The sequence below is a fragment of the Odocoileus virginianus genome, chromosome 15 (assembly GCF_023699985.2).
Source record: "Odocoileus virginianus isolate 20LAN1187 ecotype Illinois chromosome 15, Ovbor_1.2, whole genome shotgun sequence".
Classification (NCBI taxonomy): domain Eukaryota; kingdom Metazoa; phylum Chordata; class Mammalia; order Artiodactyla; family Cervidae; genus Odocoileus; species Odocoileus virginianus.
In genome coordinates this window covers 47,495,674-47,517,350 of record NC_069688.1, presented here as the reverse complement: position 1 = coordinate 47,517,350, position 21,677 = coordinate 47,495,674, and the positions used below count along the sequence as shown (strand labels likewise).

At 41.0% G+C, this 21,677-nt stretch overlaps 1 protein-coding gene across 1 annotated transcript in view; it reads right to left on the bottom strand.

The window, feature by feature from the left end:
• UBR5 (ubiquitin protein ligase E3 component n-recognin 5) overlaps positions 1-20,037 on the bottom strand; it is a 144,277-nt gene extending 124,240 nt beyond the window's left edge. Inside the window, exon 1 of the mRNA XM_070477316.1 lies at positions 19,457-20,037. Coding sequence (XP_070333417.1) covers positions 19,457-19,518 — 62 coding nt within the window. The 5' untranslated portion in view covers positions 19,519-20,037. The remainder of the gene's footprint in view (positions 1-19,456) is intronic.
• Between the last annotated feature and the right edge of the window lie 1,640 nt (positions 20,038-21,677).

Sequence of the window (21,677 nt, the reverse complement as noted above, 5' to 3'; positions counted from 1 at the left end):
ACCTAGTCATTTCAAGACAGATGTGCCTCTGGATATAGAAAAACATTCAGTCCTAAAGCTGACTAATCAAAGGGATGGTAAAGCTGAGTAGTTTCTGTCCCAAGAAATTTCTGTTTCACAGGAAATACCCGCTGCATTTGAGCAGTCATAGTGAACAACTTATCACTGGCCCACATTTCAATCTTTAAGTTTCAGGACACAGCAAATGTTCCACATTTCCTAAACAACGCACCCAGTCACCCACCTGACTCTAAGTGGAATACTAGTATTCTGGCCTAGAGAATCCCATGGACTATATATAGTCCATGGGGTCACAAAGAGTTGGACAGGACTGAGCAACTTTCACTTTCAGTGAGCTCAAAGAAATACATTTAACTTGTTTCCCCTTGTGATTCTGACCTGGATGCTTCTGGAGAGAGGTCTATGATATTAAGCTGTTTAACTGTCTAGTTTAAGACTTCTGTCTGGAAATATTATGTACACTAATAGTTACTACTGACATAAAATGCATTATGTCCAGCACTATAAATATCAAATCTTCATTTTTTCTGTTGTCAAATACATGGTGTCAATCTTTCCTAAAACTTCCAAATCTGCTCCTGAACAATTACACTTAACTATTAGTTTATCATCTTTTTTAATGGTTGTGGTGTCTTTTTAAAAAACAAATCCATAAATTCTTTGGTACTCATGCCATCAAGAGGTGAAGTCTAATCCTTCTCCCTTAAATATGGACCTTATGATTTGTTTCTTGAGCAAACATCCGGGCTGAAGAAACACTGCATGACTGCTAAGGCTAGGTCAGGAAAGGGCATTCCAGCCTGGCTTTCTGTCTCTTGGGACACATGTCTGTTAAACTTTGTGCTACCTGGTAGACCTCACAGAGGTAGAGATGCCTGAGAAGCATCAGCATTCCACATCCCAGCCATTTGAGTCTTCCAGATGACTCCAGCTACCATCTGATGACAGCTGCATTAATCTAGTTAGGAACCACCTAGCTGAGTACTGTCAATCTCCAGAAATAGTAATAAATGAGCACTGTTTCACACCATTAAGTTTGGAGTGATTATACAATAAAAAACCAGAATGATGATCAAAGGAAATCTTAGCATTTTCTTTGGTCCTAGTTCCACTAGTATACAAATAAAGCCTCATTTTTTATTCATCTCTGATAATCTTCCTACCAGTGCCAAATTTAAAAACCAAAACTTTATACTGCCTACACCTGTGAACTTCCTTAAATGTTTATATCACTTATCTTATTTACAAATCTATTTAACCTTAGACTCACCTGAATAGTAAATCTTTTCTCAAAAGCCAGTCTTTACAAAACATCAATACAAATTCCATACTTCTATATACTCTAGTAACTAATACAACGTTGATGAGCCAACTCTCCTGTCAATCACCCAGTAACATATACTGATAGAATGTTCTCATGTCCTCATTCCTACAGTTCAGAGACCACATAAGGAAAGAGAAGTGGACAAGGCCAAAACCTTCACCATCTACTCATCTCTTATTAAAATGGTCTCCAAAAACCCCTGCAAGTTTTACAACTGTACAACGCCCACATCTTTTGAAGTCAAGCTGGTGCTAATCATAGGATGTTACCTGACAACAAAATGTAATCCAATGCAAGACATGTGCAGAGTGAAACTGCAAATCTTGCAAAAATGCATGATTCCATCAGATCTATGGAAAGCAACACTGAGAAATTCATTAAAACACACATCGCTGACAAATGAAAATTATATACACAGACCAATTAAAAGTTCATAGAAGTTGCAAACAATGACACAACTGTGAACGGAATAATTTTAGTATTTCAATAATTAACTGCAGCCCTTGGAAAAATCACAATTTTTTTTTAAATGACTCCATGACAAAATTCAAATGAAGCCAATACAATGTGTGGACTTTGACTGAATTCTGGTTTGAAAAAACTAAGCTAACTAAGTATACAGACATTTTAAAGACAAGTGGAGAAAAGCTAAGGTAAGAAGGAATCTTTGTAAATTTTCTAAAGTGAGAATGATGGTTGTACTGAAGAAGGTCCATATTCTTAGGTGATGCAAGTCCACCATGTATTTAAAGATTAAAAAAGCACCATGATGACTGCAACTTTTAAACACCTCGACAAAGTCATTTATATATACATGTGTATTCTGCAAATCTGGAAAAAATAATTACCAAAACAACAATTACCAAATGGATAAGGTAACTCATTGTTACCTTCTTTCCATTTTTCTGCATATCTGAAAATGTTTACAATAGAATGCTGGGTGGGAAAAAGAATATCCACCTCACCAAAATTACATAAACATATAGAGTCAAAACCTCCTCAATGAAGGAAGGGCTCCTCCTACACGAAAATAAATATGGGGGGAGGGTGGGGGAAGGGAGTATCAAGTGAAGTTATACTGTGGTATCTTTCAATGTTACTAAAACAGTACATTCAAAAAAAAAAAAAAATCCATACACTAAATTCATTCCTTATTCTAGAGGTTGGAACACAGTTCTAAACTAATTTTTATTAAAATGAAGTATTTTATTTTGCTTACTTTTGAAGTTCAGATTATTTAACAAAAATACGTACTAACATATGTCAAGCACTAGGAATGCAGAGACTACAATGAGCCTGTCTTCAAAGAGATGATTACTCAGCTCCCCTGATGGCACTCACAGGCTCAAACTGAAGGAAGGACAATTTAAAGAGTGGTTCTGCAGGATAATGAGAATGTTTAAGAAACCATTTAGGGATACCGCAAAGAATAATTTGGTGGGCTTTCCCATCATTTCTAACTGATTTACGTTTTTAACAGAAATACATTTCAAATAGATGTGACATATGGAAATCAAACACTACAGAAGAAGTGATTCATAACTAATAACTCAAAAAGTGCATCACTAAAATGTAAGCTCCTCAAGGGCAAGGATTTTGGCCTCTTTAGTTCACTGATATAGCCCAAGTATCTGGCCCAAAACAAGCCCTCAGTACGTATTTGTTGACTAATAACGAATGAATGAATGAAATGAAGTCAAATTTCTTTTCATGGTCATTTATAGTTAAATTATGGTGAAAATTCTGGTCAATTTACTAGGAGGAAAAAAGTGCTTAAATTTTTATCACAATGTTTTTGACTGTCTTCTCCCTGGGTGAACTCTGACTATAAAATGGAAATGATAAGCTTTAGTCCAAAACCCAAAAGTCTTTCAACACATACAACTCCTTTGAGGTATGGCTGTGAACAAATGTTCTGTAAACTCAAGTCAGAAATTATGTCCATATATCTGATGTCATATATATGACATAATATATATTACATATGACACAACATATATGTCATATATTAATGGCTTCTGTTCAATATCAAAGTTCAAAACAACTTTTTAAAATAATTATTTGTAGAATCATGCCTCAGTTTTACACAAAGAAATTATACTTCATGTAAGAAGTTTCTAAAGAAAAAACAAACTTCAGTGAAATTATCTGCTTTACGTGAATAGCTAACTAAAACACTTTCCTAGAGATTTATTCTTCTTCTATTATTAAAATAATATATACTCACACAGAAGTATGTAAAACACTAAAACATATTAAAGAGACATCAAAAGCAATCATTCATAACCCATAAACAAGTACACTGTCTTTTTCTTTCACCACTTCTTATGAAACTTTATCTTTTAACCTGGTTAAGACCATGAACTGTTTAACACAGAAAAATGCAGTCTTTATTTATCTCAGTGAATTATTGGTCCGTTTACAGGCTTTTCCCAACAGCATTAAGGCATTTGAACTGAACCATCTATCCAAGCTTGTTTGTCCTCGTTAACACTAACAAATACCAACAACTTGGCTGGAGAGAGGTTTAAGGATGCTATTTGTAGCCACAGAATCAAGCAACTGGCCAAAAGTAGGATGGAATTCACACCCTTAACTGCACTGAACTGGTTCAGTTGCTCCACGTCTAACCCACTACATACATATAAGAACACTATTCAACTGATACGAAACCCTATATAGTTACTCTGAGCATTCTCTCACCTTAGGGGCTTCACACATGCTGTTCCTTTCCACCCAGGAAGCTCTTCTAGTCCTTCAGGCCCTGCCCTGCATCACACATCTTCCCACCAACTCCTCAGCCTACCCTCTTCAGAATCCTGTCCTCCTGTTAAACATTTCTTCTTCCAATAAGCTTTCCTTCTTTGCAAGACTGGGCTATGTGCCTTTGGTGAGGAATCCTTTACTTCGTCTTTCCCTGTATTATCATACTGCACTGTAATGGCCTGTCTTTACCATAGACTAGGCTTCCCTGGTGGCTCAGAAGTTAAAGCACCTGCCTGCAATGGAGGAGACCTGGCTTTGATCCCTGAGTCGGGAAGATCCCCTGGAGAAGGAAATGGCAACCTACTCCAGTATTCTTGCCTGGAGAATCCCATGGAGGGAGAAGCCTGGTAGGCTACAATCCTTGGGGTCAAGAGTCAAGACACGACTGAGCGACTTCACTCACTCAAGCTCTACCACTATATACCCAAGGTCAGAACCAGCATGTAGCAGAAGTCCCACAAAATCTGCTGAATTAAACGATGAGATACTATTTAATGACACACATGCGCAAACATACACAGTGTATACATATTAATATTTAATTGCATATGTGCATACACACACACACTAAAAGGTGTGCATGTGTGTATATATATACTAACAAGTATGTGTGTATCAGAAAAATAAGTTACTTCCCATGCCCATTCCAAAAAGAAAATAAAAAGCAATAAAGCTGAATTACTGTAGCATCTAGTTTGCCACTTCACTACTCATCTGAGCATGCTAGCACTCAATTCCCTCAGTTGTAAAATATGAAAATCCTAAAATCCTCCTTGATGTAAAATTTTGAACATCTCAAAAACAACTTTCTACTCAGCAAAGTCAAGTAGACTTGTTATCTACTCAAGTCAAAAGGGAGGATCAATTATTACAGCCTACCATACAGCATGGTAACAGGTACCCTAGAAAACAGAAGATAAATTCCCATTGAGCACTTAAAAGGCAGCAGGACTGCTCAAACAGCCTCCGCAAAGAGAAAAGCCTCAGCCCACCACAAACAAAAGGTGAGCAAACACTCCCAATCCCAGGAGGTATAAGCCGTCAATGAGCTTTTGCTTTATCACACTTTATTTCAAATAAGTTTTTGCTACCCAGAACCTTCCCCCATTAAATTTATATGGAAAGTATAATGAAAAGATAACATAATTTTATACTAATTAAATTCACTGAGGTCAAATCAAATACACGAGCCCCATCAGTTAAAAAATTGAGGGGAATAAAAAAACAAAACAGAAGAGTTCGGTTGATTTTGAAGAGATCAACTCCAGTTAAACAAACAAGGTGTTCAGAGTTTAGAATGTCCACTGCTTCTAAACAGAGGCTTCCTAGGTGACTCAGTGGGTAAAGAATCCACCTGCAATGCAATGCAGGAGACACGGGTTCGACCCCTGGGTTAGGAAGCTTCCCTGGAGGAAGGAATGGCAACCCACTCCAGTACTCTTGCCTGGAGAATCCCATGGACAGAGGAACCTGGCAGGCCACAGTCTATAGGGTCACAAAGAGTCAGACATGACTGAAATCACTGAGCACTGCTTCTAGATACCCCCATTAGAATGAGTACAAACAGAACAGAAGGTCTGAGGCAGGAAATGAAAATCAAATCTTAGAAGAGCAAAGCTGACCAATACACATTAAATACAATTCATAAAACAGCATCTAAAGACCAACAACCACACAGATTCAAAGAAATGAACTTTCAGATGTCACATACATCCATCCCTTCATCTTACAAATAAGTAAACTAAAACTCACTGCAAGGAAATGACTTGCCCAAGATTACATGACTGATAATAGAAGAACCAAATGTCTCCTGACTCCAAATTTAGTGCCTTCACAATTTTCAGAGCTCCTTCCCCATCAGGGCCTGCCTATCAAACACAAAGTCTTTCAGAGACACGTAACACTGTAAGAACTGTAATACTTTATAATGAATATCATTATCACAAAACAAACCTTCTGAAAACAGACAAAAATTAGAAAACTTAAAAGATTAAGCACGTACATCCAAATTCAGAAATGCATTTTTGATTATTTCATCTCACCTTGGGGTCTTAAATCCTGTATGAAATGCAAAACCTGTGAAACTGATCAGGAGTATCTAGAACTATAAACCATCTTAAAATATTCATTGGCAGTGTACTACACGAAATTTTCATTTTAAATGACAGTAACAATGAAAGCGTCAGAGAACACCAGGTTGCATTTCAAAGTTTCTCTGTGCTCCGACACTGCTCTCCTGGCAGCATTCAAGGCAGCCACTCCAGTACTCTTGCCTGGGAAATGTCACGGACAGAGGAGCCTGGAGGGCTACAGTCCATGCATGGAGTGGCAAAGAGTCAGACACAACTTAGCGACTAAGCAATAGCGTCAAGCCCAGCCTGTGTAGGCACAAACAGAAAGGAGCACGGACTCCCCACATAAGCTCTCCAAGCACCCCCTAGACCCTCCCTGCCACTTTCCAATATCTCTTCCACAACTAAATCAAAGCACCAGAAACTTGTTTTCACTCCCCAACGGGCCATTATCCTCCTATGTTTTTATCACCAGACAGATCTTTTGCAAACAAAAAGCAAAGGAATGACAACAACTGAAAAAAACAAAAACAAAAACCCACTGTCTGTATGTAAACTGTTCTCAAAACGATTGACAGTTCAGGACTACTATCAAAACTCTGATTATCAGTATCAAATACAGACATCTATGATGAACCTCTGGTTGCTACCGGCATCTTTAATGACTATAAATGAAAACTCTTTAGGCTCAAGAGAATGGAGGTTAAGAGGATGAACCAGTACCCACACCCTGAAACCTTGTCTTCAAAGCCTTTTGCAACTACCCGGTTTAATCATCAGATCCTTCTCTGTCACTTACAGTCTCCCTTAGCACTTAATTCTTTATTTACATGCCTGTTTCCCCATTAAACTGAAAGCTCCAAGAGGGCAGAGGTCATCATCTTTGCATCACAATGTACATAATTTAGTTGACGAAATAGTCATTGAATTGAGCAAAAGAGTAAAATTTTCCCACTTTGCCTCTTTATTTTTTTCATTTATCAACAAAATTTAAGTAAAAGAAACCATGGACAACCATAGACCCACAGTACTTTCTTCCTCTGAGCCATTCTACAATACAAAAATCCTTTTCCTACCACAATCCTAAGAGCACAGACATTGGAGCAGAAAAGTCCTAAATAATCTGGTCCAATTCTCTCATTTAACAAATGAGAGTTACAGCATTTATTCATGGTCACACAACCAGTTAGTATCAGACACAGGCAAACCAACAAATCCCCAACCGCTTCCTCCAATATATATATATATCCAATATATATTTATATTGTATCAAAAATAGACTGATTGCCTACTGTGTGTGTCTGTGTGTGTTGGCCACTCAATCATGTCGACTCTTTGCAACCCCAGGGACCGCAGCCCTCCAGGCTCCTCTGTCCATGGGATTCTTTAGGCAAGAATACTGGAGTAGCCATTCCCTTCTCCAAACAATCTTCCCAACCCAGGGAGAGAAGCAAAGTCTCCTGCACTGCAGGCAAACTCGTTACCATCTGAGCCACCAGAGAAGCCCTGCCTGCCTACTGTATATCCCATCAATTCAAATCATCTAAGAACACCAGGTTTTCTTTACGTTTGTGTCTCCTAATCTATGTTTTCTTAACAAAGACTTTTCAAAAGTGCATATGCAGAAAATACATCTTTCCATTTCTAGTACATTGACAAGGATGTGAAAAATACTTGGCACAATCAAGATGTTACCACTGGGAGAAGCTGGGTTATGAGTACATGGGTCCTTTTCTGCATTACTTTTGCAACTACTTGTGAGTCTATAATTATTTCAAAGTAAAAAGCTAAAAATAAATAAACAAACATGGCCCACCTACCTGATGCCACTGCAGGACCCACTAACCTATCACTTCACTCTTCTCCAAACTTTCCCAAGAGAGCTAGAAAAAGTTCTAACAGATTCTCAACCCAAATTCCAGGAAGGGTTGGTGCAGCTACCCCAAGCCTAGCACAACATTTGAGAAGCACACAAACATTTACTGAACAAGGGAAATTCACCTAACATTTTCTCAAGTCTGTGCCGGCAACACACAGCAAATACTGACACAGGTCAGACTCTTCTGCCAGTCTTTCATGGTTTGCTGCTCGCGTGCGGGTCAGCATCAGTCCCCTAAGACTGTAAGCCTACGAGCACTGACATACGTTTTGAAAAAGCTATCCTCTCAGTGTCTCACAGTTCCGGGGAACATCTGATTTTTATGTAACTTATTTCAAATTTTTAAAATTTCGTTTGTAAAAACAGAAAAACAAAAATTACTCTAGCCTCAGACAGACAGCTAGAGGACCTATAGTCTGACGGGGAAAGGATGGCTGGGGGCAGTGAGGAACTGGCAACTTTGGCCCTATTTGCTGTCATTGTTGTTGTTCAGTTGCCAAGTCGTGTCCGACTCTGCGACCCATGGACTGCAGCACGCTAGGCTTCCTTCTCCTTCACTACCTCCTAAAGTATGCTCAAATTCATGTCTATTGAGCTGATGATGCTATCTAATCATCTCATCTTCTGCCAGCCTCTTCTTTTGCCTTCAATCTTTCCCAGCATCAGGGTCTTTTCCAAGGAATATTCTCTCCACATCAGGTGTCCAAAGTATTAAGAGTTTCAGCTTCAGCATCAGTCCTTCCAATGAATTTTTAGGGTTGATTTCCTTTAGGACTGACTGGTTTTGCTGTCATTGATTAATTTTAAAACAAAGAAATGTGGGTAAGAGCCTTTTACACCAGGGTCTTCACACTTTTTTGTTCCTGATGATGGCAGTCCATTTAGACACTATGAGAAACACTGCTTTAAATCAAAAAACCTCAAAAAAAAAAAAAAAAAAAAAAAAAAACCTCAAGTCAGAAAAGGCTACCATAATAAATGTTTTTACTACAATCTGGTTAGGTTATATTACTTACAAAACTTTAACACTATTGCCAGAAAGACTTTCCATTAAAAAAAAGATTTAAAATCTGTCATCCTCAAAAATAAATGCTATCACCCCTCAAGAACATCCTTGAATTTACCAAAAAAAAAAAAAACAAAAAAAGACTGAATCTTCATGTCAACTGAAAGCTTTTTACATTTCCAAAGAGACTTCTGAGGAGTCGAGACACTCTGGAGAAGAAAAGCAAAAGACCAACTGGCCTAGAATCCCTGCCATTCCACTGAGTTTTATGAAACCAAAATCATTCTGGATGGTAAGGGGAGGCTGCTAACCACACACTGACTCCTGTCTCTGGAATCAGGTGTTGAATTTCTTTTTCAGTATCTCTCTGCTCTCCGAAGTGGCAGAAAGATGAGCAACTGCCAACAAAATCAGTCCCCACATCATCTCTGACCTGCAGACCTCCTCTATAGAAGACAGCCATTCCTGGTTCTGTGTCCCCTCAGCAGTGACAGAAAGCTAACCGAAAATCAGTAGAAACATGCTGCAGCAATTTGTATTCATCCCTGCTGGCAACTGCAGGAAGCAAAGAAAAAGTAGTCCCTATACTCTCCCAAAGAACAATCATAGCAACCGTCCACAGCATCCGAGGACTCCCTCCCCCTCAATATTCTTGATCTATAATCACCACAATATTTTTCTGATAAGCAGAAAAATGCAGTTACTTAAGGAAAACACCCAGAACTTCTCAAAGATGAAATTTTAAAATGAAGAAGTTTAAAATGAAGTTTAAAAATGACTAAAAATAGAAGCATACGAAGAGAATGAATGTTTAAACTGGATTTGCACACACAGACACACAAAAATCACCTGTCTGGTGCTTCCCTTAAAGTTTCCATATGCAGATGATGACACAGAGCAACAACTGGACTACTTTAAATTCCCTTTGGACAGGAAGCAAAGTCAGTCCCACAATATAAGAATGTAGACAATGAACTACACAAGTTCATATACTCCTCCCCTCAAAGCCTTTCATATAAAACCGTTTTCATCACTGAGACATCAAAATAACCCTACCATATTGTCTCTGCTCTTTTGACATACTTCATCAAGTTAACTTCCTGATCTCAAATTTGGCTCTTTCCAAAAGCTTACAAAAATCCATCATCCTCCACTCTTCACGTCACAGCAGCAGGCTGCTCCTCCACAGGAAAATACCCAGGGGGACCTCCGTCAGGCCTGAGAAAGGCCCAGAGCAGGTCATGGCAACCATCAGCCCTGGAGGCTCAGGGTCTCTCAAACTGGTATCTGAGCTCACCTAAAGAACCACACTACCTTGTCATATGAATTCTGGAATGGCATATTCATGCTGGGGCAGAGCCAGTTTCTTGAAATGGTCGTTTCTCAACACTTTTCCTTCTGTACTAAAAAAAAAATGGGGCCTGAACTGATGAGAAAGGAAATAAAATTCTATCTGTTCATTCAATTCAGAGTGCACCCTACACTGGACACTGTCATAATCTTTGTAAGTAGTGATCTAGAATATCACTATTACTAATGAAATTCCTAACTATATAATCTCTTTATATATATATATAAATTTATATTTATAAAATATAAATATATTTTAACATGAAAATTTTCTACGAAGAAAAATGTACACTTGAGTAGCTTTTTCCTATGAAAAACAATGTAACATTTTGGAGTCAAGAAAAATTTCAAATACATAAAATTATATGCAGCATGATCACAACTGTATTTTAAAAGAAAAATCCATGTAAAAGAAAAAGAGAGACCAGAAAGTCACCAAAATACTAGCAGTGATGGCACCCATGCTAGACTTCATAAACTGATTGTGCTTTCTAAATCTTCTGTAAGAATGCTTTTTATTTTTTTACATAAATTTATTTATTTTAATTGGAGGCTAACTACTTTACAATATTGTAGTGAGAATGCTTTCTAATAGTAAGGAATTTTTTAAAACTATTAACAGTCAAAAACTTGAAAACAGCTCAAACTTCCATCAGCTAGAAAACAGATGACAATATAGTGATTATCCAAACAATGAAATAATACTACCACAATTAATGCAGCATCTGGTCCCATCATTTTACAGCAAATAGATGGGGAATAAATGGAAACAGTGAGACTTTATTTTCTTGGGCTCCAAAATCACTGTGGACAGTGATTGCAGCCATGAAACTAAAAGACACTTGCTCCTTGGAAGGAAAGCTATGACAAACCTAGATAGTGTATTGAAAAGCAGAGACATCACTTTGCCAACAAAGGTCTGTACAGTCAAAGCTGTGGTTTTTCCAGTAGTCATGAAATGGATGTGAGAGTCGAACCATAAAGAAGGCTGAGCACCAAAGAATTGATGCTTTCAAACTGTGGTCCTGGAGGAAGACTCTTGAGTCCCTTGGACTGAAAGAAGATCAAACCAGTCAATGCTAAAGGAAATCAGTCCTGAATATTCACTGGAAGGACTGATGGTGAAGCTGAAGCCCCAATACTTTGGCCACCTGATGTGAAGAGCCGACTCACTGAAAAGACTCTGATGCTGGGAAAAATTTAAGGCAGGAGAAGGGGATGACAGAGGATGAGATGGCTGGATGGCATTACTGACTCAATGGATATGCGTTTGAGCCAACTCCAGGAGATAATGAAGACAGGGAACCCTGGAGTGATGTAGTCCATGGGGTCCCAGTCAGAGACGACTTAGTGACTAAACAACAACCATAATTAACAAAAGAAAAAAAGCTGTTACATGTGCTAAGGAAAAGTCACCAGACACATGATCCCTTTTTCATGAAATTCTAAAAAAGGCAAAATTACAGTGAGAGAAAGAAGAATAGCTGTTTTCAGGAGCGTGGTGGCAAGAAGGGGCTCAGAAAGCAAAAGGTCACCAGGGAACTTTTGGGATCATGAAGATGTTCTGTATCTTGATTGTAATCATGGTTACACAACTATACACATTTGTCAAAACTCAAACTGTACACTAAAAATGGGTGAATTTTACTGTATGTAAGTGAAACTTCAATAAAGCTGACTTACAAACTAGATGATAGAGAGGGTTGAAAACATTTTATTAAGGTCAATGATACCACTGGAAACTGAACAATTAATATTACTTTTGCTGTTTAGGCTTATATTTTTATTTACATGTGAAGTAACATTAATTTGTAATGCTTTATTCAATATCCTGACAAAAATGAGGATATCAGAAACCACAGTTACCTAAGAATTTATCATATTTCTCATTTTGAAGGGGTTTATTACCACTATAGTGATCTTATCAAAAAAGTAATATATTTTAATATGATCTCACTAGAGAATAATTTCTAATAGCCAAATTCAATTTACCAGTAGTCTTACCTCTATGGAAGTGTTAGTCGCTGAGTTGTGTCCGACTCTGTGTGACCTCATGGACTGTAGCACACCAGGCTCCTCTGCCCATGGCGTTCTCCAGGCAAGCATATTGGAGTGGGTTGCCACACCCTTCTCCAGATCTTCCCGACCCAGGGATAGAACCTGGGTCTCCCACATCGTGGGCAGATTCTTTACCATCTGAGCCACCAGGGAAGTCTTACCTCTATATTAAGTTAGAAGAATGTTGTAAACTTTTCACATGACTTATGCCTCAATGTGCCCCACAGAAGGTCACTTAATTTCAAGAACTCTGTCTTTCCATCATTATTACAAGCAACTTGCTGATCAAATGTTATCACACTAGAGGTTAAAGACGTGACAACATCTGTCAGGAATATTTCCAATGTAATGTTGCCTATCCATCTAAGGCTATTATCCAAACAAATTTCTCTTAAGAATGTAAAATTTTATAACATGTTAAAAATTAGTTTTATTATGTAAAATTGCAAAACAGTCAATCATCAAAAATAAGCTTTCATGTAACAACAGGAAAAATCTAAACAGACTGAACTCTGAGATTAAGATAATTTTTTTAAAGCTTTCAACTTTGAGATATATAATGAAGGTGTATCAAATAAACGATCTGAGGGAAAGGAATAAAGAGGGAAGAGACTTGAAATCAGACTGGCCACGAGCAGGTAACTGTTGAAACTGGGTGCTCACTATACTATCCTCTTTACTTTTTGCATATGCTTTAAAGTTTCCATAATAAAAACCTTTAAAATAATTTTCAGAATAAAACTTAAAAACAAATTATAAAAACAAATCAACATTTCAAAATTACAGTGAGCCAGGAGGCAGACTGTTGTCATTTGCTCAGAATGCCAAGGTGCCAAAATGACAGAAACACAGACTATAATTAGAGTTTGTTTTCTTAACTAGAAATACAGTTGGCCCTGTGTCTCCAAGGGGTACTGGTTCCAAAAGCCCTGGTGGGTACCAAAATCCTCGGTTGCTTTAAACCCCTTTATAAAATAACTAGTACAAATAGATAGCACTTGGTATCTGTGGATATGAAAGCCGTGGACCAAGGGCCTAGTATATGTATGATGAAAATGGGGCACAAAGACATAAGTACACTCTCCTGTAACATAAAATTACTCCCCTCAATACACTCTGCAAGATCTACTTAACGCGTAATTTGACACAGTCCTCCGTGACTAAACTTTCCTTTAGAGACTATTTCCTAAATAATGTTAATTGTTAAGGAAAAATCCTGACCTTTCTAAAGTTCATCCCATTATTCCTAGTTGTACTCCTGTGTACTATGTAATTGCCTTCCCAAGTATCTGTTTACTCCTAGACCTACAACTTAGTCACTGATTTTTTGATTTATAAAACTGATCTTCCCTTGTTTGTTTTCATTTTCAATTTTTTGTTTGCCTATTCCATACCCTGTCTTTAATCTTACTTTCCTTAAACAACTTAATCATTTTAGTGAGGCTTGCCTGGACTTTCCCAGTAAAGTCACCCTAGTATTATTGTTTCTAGGTAACTATCTCAATAATCAAATAGTCAGATTTCCCACTGGTTTGGTGACGTGATGCTCTATTCCATCCTAATACTGTGTTTTTTTGGTGTAGCACAATGAAACTTTAGGCAGCTTTCAACTATTATAACCTCTACCCACCACAATCTTTGTTCAGCTCCACATAACCCCAGGCCTCTTTTCTGGATCCTACTGAAGGGATGAGGATATGCCTGAGTCTTTAAAACCCAAAAGTTCCTAATAAAAATAAGATGCACTTACTAAACGCCAGGTATTGTGCAAAAAGCTCTGTGTCAACCCTGCCCAACAGAATCTGCAATGATCATGGCACTGTTCTGTATCTGCACTGTCAATACCGTGCCCCTAGCTACATGTGGGTACAGAGCACTTCAAATGTGGTTACTGTTATTATGGAACTGACTTGTTAATTTTATTTCAACTAATTTCAATTTAAGTCAGTCATGTCTTGAGACTAACTTCTTGAGACTAACTTATATTGCTTGAGTTTTTCATAAACTTCCCTTTAGTTTTACATCTGTATATATTCAAGATGATCTATAAGAGTTTCTCAACCCCACCACAACTGACATCATGGACAGGTTCATACTTTACTGTGGGGCTGCCCTGTGCATCACAGGGTATTGAGCACCACCTCTGATGTCTACCGAAAGAGAGGCCAGTAACAATGCCCCAACTAGGAAAATCAAAAAATGTCTCCAAACACGGCCAAACATCCCCAGAGGGACAAAAACTACACCCAATTGAGAACCACTGGTAGAGGACTAACAGTCTGGATTCTGCACTCAATGCTAAGGATATTCTAGTGCAATTCCTCTAGTTCCTGTTTTTCTATTTGGAAACCAGACAAAACGTGAAAGCAATAAAAAGTAACTATCTCTTTATAATATTTTCCACAGAACCTATAATACTGTGCTTTCCCACCTACTATCTCAACTAGTCTTCACCAACCAGGGTACTATACCTGATTTAGAAACCAAGTATGCAGGGGGTGTGGAGGAGTGACAGGGAGTGAGACTGTTAAGTGTTTCAACGACTCGCCTACCACAACATGGTTAATAACTAGCAGGGCTGAGACAAACCAGATTTAGGAATTCTTCATTTTAAACTTCTATCTACACTACCTTACTCTATAGCGTTATAGCATTCAAAGCAGGAGCTCCTTGGAGAAAAACCTTTTTGATATGACAGTCTCAATCCAGATTGTTTCTGGTCACACAGCACATTATAATGCCTAAGAGCAAAGCTCACAGGAAAATTCCACATCCAGACCAACAACGTGAACTGGTTTGCAATGCAGCCAACCTGCATCCCAAAGAGTAATTCAAGACAGGGACTAGTCTCCGGGACACACATCACCTTAAAAGGCCTCTCCTATCCTAGTACTAGAAAAGCATTAAGAGGCTCCGTGGTCTGACAAAAGGCCTAAATCAATCTGAAGCACAGGAGGGAGGTGTTGAGGAGAAGGGGAAATCAAAACTCTAAGACAGGTAGCAGCACAAAGGCTGGGACACCTCAGAAAGCAGAGATTTCCTAGAATACAGGACATGTGGGGCAGTGAAGAGACCTGGACTTCAAAAATCAGAAGACCCATCATGTGGGCCTCATCTGTCGGTACCCTGGATAAATCCCGTAAACTCAGGCCGGTTTTCCAGCGCATCTGTGAAAAGACCGGTCTACTGACTTCTTCAGCACCTTCCAGGATTTGGGGAGATGCACTTCCAGGTATCCTCTCAATCTAAAAACACAGCACCGTGTTCTTGGTATGGTTTTCACTACTGCTATTTCTTGAGATGTTTTAAGCAGGAACATAGCACTAACTCAAATTCACTAGAAAGAAAATCAAAACGCCACACAAGTATCTGAGCACTGAGTAGTTTCAATTCCAAACAAAGAATATTTGCTGAGGGGCCAGCTCTCTGCACCAGGGACCTTGTAATCACACTGGAAATCCACAACCAACATCCAAGGCTCTCGGAATAACTAGCCATCCCCACCTGTATTCAACTACTGCATTATTTGGTCTCCCAGGGCCAATAATTAAAGATTTTAACCCAATATACCAAGACTGTCACAGAAATGCATGTGTGCATGCTTAATCATGTCCACCTCTTTTGCAACCCCATAGACTGTAGCCCATCAGGCTCCTCTGTCCATGGGATTTCCCAGGCAAGAACAGTGGAGTGAGTTGTCATTTCCTTCTCCAGAGGATCTTCCCAATCCAGGGATCGAATTCATGTCTCCTGCTTTGGCAGGAGGATTCTTTACTGCTGGGAAACCCATCACAGAAATAACAAGTATAAAAACACAGAGGAAATGCACTCCAGTATTCCTGCCTGGGAAATCCATAGATAAGAGAGACTAGTGAGCTACAGTCCATGGAGTGGCAAAGAGTCAGACTTGACTTTAGAGACTCAACAACAATTTTTAACTTTAGCTTTTTTGCCTCCACATCACCCTGTTAGTATCATTTTGCCTTCTGTTTATCATTTTGCCATGTTTTGTTTTGCCTGCTTCTTTTATTCCTCCTGCTAAAAAAGAAAAAAAAAAAAACACAAAGGGAAAAAGTTTTTTAATACTGAGTACATTTTAAACGCTGACATCACATTTCTACACTAAACAAAATATATGACTTTTAATAGGATGCAGTCATTTTAAATAGAAAACTTTATTTGTATAGGAAAATATTGGTGTTTTGAGGCGTTTTATTTGACTAAGCAATTTATTTTCAATACCATGCTGCCAGTCCAATCTTATTGTTTTTCGGGTAAATACTAAAGTCTATGTATATATTTTTTTTCACCGAAACTATCAATTATCATTTAATTTGTGACTATCTTTTCTATTACCAAAACTTTTCTTAAATCCTGGTAGATTTTTACCTAAAGGCAAAAGTTTTCTGGGCTCACGCTAGTTAAGTTAAAAGGTTCCAGAAAAAGAGTCTTGTGTGGAAAAAGATTTCCCTTAAGCAATGCAATACAGCAATGGGTTGATCTATTATTTTGCAACTAGGTATGCAAACAGGATCATCTTCTGAAGGGGAGACACAGAACAGCTCCACAAGTCAACTACTTCAAAACTGGAAAGCATGACTATCGCAAATGTTGCTTTCATAAAATAGACCACACATTTTACTGCTACTAGATACAACTACAGGTTCCTAAAATTTTACCTACAGCTATTTTTTTAATATCTACATACATTCTTGATGCACATATTTTACAATCTCATTTTCAGATCCACTTGTCTTTATTTCTAATGAAAACTGAAGATGATCCAAATAGTCTTAATATTTTATACTGAGAGTACAGGAGTCAAAGCTGATTATTTGTTTTCACCAAGAATGAAAAAAGAAAAGGTAGCTTTAAAAACAATACATGTAAATTTCTAGACTAGTTGAAAAAGGAATGCTCAAAAATTATTCAAAGTGCCTAACAAAACTGCAAAATAGGTTTTGGCATGCATGATCAATTGAGTTAGTTAGGATTCCTGGTATATAAAGTTAGGACTAGTATAAAAAATACATCGTACTTCTCTCCTGGTGCGATGTTACAAGTTGCCCTATAAGCACGACCAACTGGGCTCTATGAATGACAGACAGTACAGCTATCCTCACTATAGCCTGGTTCTAAAATTTACCCCCCAAAAAAACCTTATGTAAAAGTCTTAACAGAAGATTTGTAATGAAATAAAATCGGAGTAAGACTGCATTATAAAATGAATGACTTAAAACGTATTTTCGTACTTAAAAAACTATGTGACCACTCCAAACGAGTAGTATTTTGAGAAAGTATTCCAAAAGTTTTACAAACACGTTAAATACAATATGGCTACAACAGCAAAGATAAGACAAATCCGAACCCAATGCCAGAAACCAAGCCTCCAGCTTCCCGGATTGAAAGGCTGTCCGCCCCACCTGAGGCGGTTAGATACCCCGAGACAGAGGCCAGTATCTCAGCAGCAACTTAGGCCTCTTCCTCCCTCGGGGAAGCGCTTGACAAACAGGGCTTCATGCAATTTATGTCACCCGGTCACTTAGCAAAAATCATATCTAACTTCTATACTTGGGCCCTGACGCCCTTCCATATTTATGAGGAATAGAGAGCAGCGAAAGTGTTGGGACAGAAACTTAAAATGCCCATTTTCTGACCCTGTAAAACATTTAGCCCATCATTAGATCTGAGTCCTAGATTCTCAGCCTTGCCTAATGGAGGCTTCCCTCAACCTCCTCGGAATCTCTGTTTTGCAACAGCGAAGGAACTTTTCCTGCTCTATCTCAGTTCCCTGAGAGCATGCGGCCTTGCAACTCAATATCCTAAACTGGCAGGGAACGGTGGAAGAGGGAAGGGGAGGAATCCGGAGCCAAAACAGCCTCCTTATGAAAGACAAAAAAAAAAAAAAAAAAAAAATCATAACTCCTCCTCCGCCTATAGCAAAACCCACCCCAGAAATTTACAGCGTGTTAAGAAAAGCAGCACTGCGAACTGCAAACGTAAGAGTTTTCCTTTGAGTCTACGCACGGTTTTCAGCTGTCAAATTACAACTCAGGAAAACACTATCATTAGAATAAAAAAGGAAACAAAAAAGCTCGCACCACAGGGACTGGGAAGCAGGAGCTGCCAGCACCGTTTCGAGAGAAAACAGAGCAAAGGGAACCCAATCCACTTCCCTCCCCGCCCCCCCCTCCCCCCGCCTCGTCTAAATTCATCCCCTCCCCGGACCGGCAAACCTCACTGCAGGGGCTCAAATTTAATAATAATAATCATGGCGCTTCCTCCCTCCCGCCACCCCACCCGCGATCTGCCGGGAATCAGCGTCTCCCACCCGGGCCCCCCGACCCCACCCCGCCCCGCCTCGCCTCCCCTCCCCCCGGGAGCTCCAGGCCCACGCCGGTCCGACCACCCCACCGGACACAGCTCCCGGCGGCCCGGGCGAGCCCAGCCTACCCCAGGGCCCCTCGCCCGGCTTCTCCGCTTCCCTCTCTCTCCTTTTTTTTTTTTTTTTTTTTAAACCTCCACCATCCCCCATCCGCATTGTCTGTCTCAATTCAACTTTGACTAATATGGATTCCTCGGGCCTGGCCCGGGCGGAGATGAAGCTCCCCCCACCGGGAGCTGGATACCCACCCGCCGCCCCCACCTCCTCCTCCTCAGCCCGCGCGTCTCCACCGGGTTCAACGCGGCTCCTCCGTGGAGGCGGGGGGACCGGGGGGCGTTGGAAGGTGCAGTGCGCTTCCCCGTCCACAGCTTGCTTCCCCCGACACCTCCCCCGGACCCCGCGGCCTCGGCCCTCGGGACCAGAAGTTTGCCCCGGAAGGGGCCTAGCAGGGGGGCAGTGAGGACCCCCGCCCTGCTCACCGGCCGGCGCGTAAACACCGGCCGCCGGGCCGGCGCGGCCCCGTGGGGGAGGGGAGGGCGGGGAGGCGCCCCTCCCCCCGCCGCCCGCCGGCCCGCCCGCCCGCCGGCCCTATTACCTGTCATTGAGCTGGTCCTCAGTGCCCGGCAGCGGGTGAACCACGAAATGGATGGACGTCATGGTGCTTCCTTCTCGTCGTCCTCCCGAGGACGGCCCCCTCCCGCTCGGCTCCCCCCACCCCCGAACCCCTTCCCCTAGTCAAAACCCACAGCCACAGCCGCCGCCTCCTCCCGGTCCCCAAATGAGAAGCAAATGCGCAGGGGCCGCCGCCGCCGCCTCCCTGCCGGGCGTGTGTCCGCGGCGCGGCGGTCCGGCGGGGCGGGCAGGAGGGCGGATCAACACGCCACCCCACTCCCTCAGCGACAGCGCGGAGTGCGAGGCCGGCGGCCGGGACCCGGGGCGCGTCGCCGCCGCCGCCACCGGCAGCCGGACGTCGGGGGAGAGGGGCCCGACTAAGGAGGGGAGGGGGACGGGCTGCGGGCTGTGGGGCCGGTGTGTGGTCCCGGCGGCGGACGGGGTCCGGACTAGGGAGGTGGGGAGGGAAATGAGCCCGCTCGGCGCGTCACTGGCGAGAAGAAGCCGCCGCCGCCGCCACCAGCGCCGCCGCCGCCATCTTCACTTCTGCCCCAGTTTCTCCGTCTCGCAGGCTCCGCTCCCGAGCGGCGGGGGAGGGGCGAACGGGAGGAGGAGGAGGAGGGAGGGAGGAGACCGGCGGGCGGGGAGCTCGGCCGCGAGGAGGCGGGGCTCCGGGAAACGGGCGGCGAGGCCCTGCCGATTGGGCGGCTCAGCCACGGCGATGTAAGGCGCGCGCAGATTGGGCCGTTCGGCTCCCGAGCCCGCCCCTCCCCGGGGGGGTGGGCTCGCTCCCGAGTGAGTGTTCCGGAGAGCACGTGTTCGGGACAGATGAGGCGGAGGGGCGAGCCGGCTGGGGCGGGGAGTCCGGGAGGAGGGCTGTGTGTGTGTCCCCGGCGCGGTGGTGGTGGGAGGGAAGAGGGGCTCCTCCAGTCTCGCGCTCTAATTTCCCTTGGGGCAGGCCTAATTATTTTGCGGACCCTTAGGGGTTTTCTGTTGTTTCTCGTCCTTCACATCCGCAGTTATATTTAAAGTGGAAGTGTAGAAATCTGTTAAGGGGCAAGAAACGCACAGCGTTTTATTGGAGAAGTAAGGTAGTTATGTAAGGGCCTTTCCAGAAGGTCCAATCGTAGGATTATAGAGCTGACTTTGCAGCAACTTCTTTTTATCACCCTGATTTCCTCAATCCCACCCCCCGCCCCGCAACCACCACCATCACGTATCCACACAAAGACAAAATGTGGAAATTTCCACCAATTTCCTGATTTAAATGACTCATGAATTTTTAATTCTTTTAAATGAAAGATGAAATACCTATTTCATCGAAGATGTTTCATTCTTCAGCTTATGATCAGTGGGATCATAAGGGCTAATTCTTGAATAGATTTGCTTTTTCTAGGGAACCAGTTAATAGATTTTTTTTTTTCCTCAAAGGCTTCTCTGGCCCTTTCAAAAAATCAAGTACCTCTTTCAACAGAAAAAAAGTGAAACCATGAAACCTCTTTCTTCAGTATGTTCGGTTAAATTAAGGGTTCTGTGAAACGTTCTTAATTTTAAATATCACTTTTCTTCTGTTAGTGCATTACACATATGCACTTGCTTAGGAAATTCTTTTGAACAAAATATATGACTATTTATAAATCAGGATAGAGTAGGTACCTCTTGAGACAGATAATGGAGCACTTTTGTAGGTCATCAGCTCCAAAATGGCCCAGATTAGACTAAAAAGTGATTTCAAGGCCACTATTTATTAGAAATTCGTGGGAGCCACAGGGAAGCAGAGTAAACCAATGGACACTTAGTTTTGGAGCCAAAGGGACTTGAATTTGTGCCGTTTCTAATAATTATTAATTGTGTGGACTTGATTATATCATTTAACCTATCATAGCATCTTTTTTTCCTCATTTGTGAAATATTCCGTAGTAATAGAACTACGTAGGGTTTTGGTGAGGCCTAAATAAGATAATGTATGTCAAATACCTAGAGCACTTCATAACAGTAATGCCAGCAAGCCGAAGTTTTTATTTGTCAAGTTGCTCACTGTGTGCCGCTTGACAAATATACGACTTGACTACATACCACTTTATACACTTATGTCTTTTATTACTCAAATTACATTATGGAGTAAATAATATTATCCCCATTATATAGATGAGGATACTGAGGCTCAAATACTTTATAAGTGCTGAAATTGAGACCTAATAATT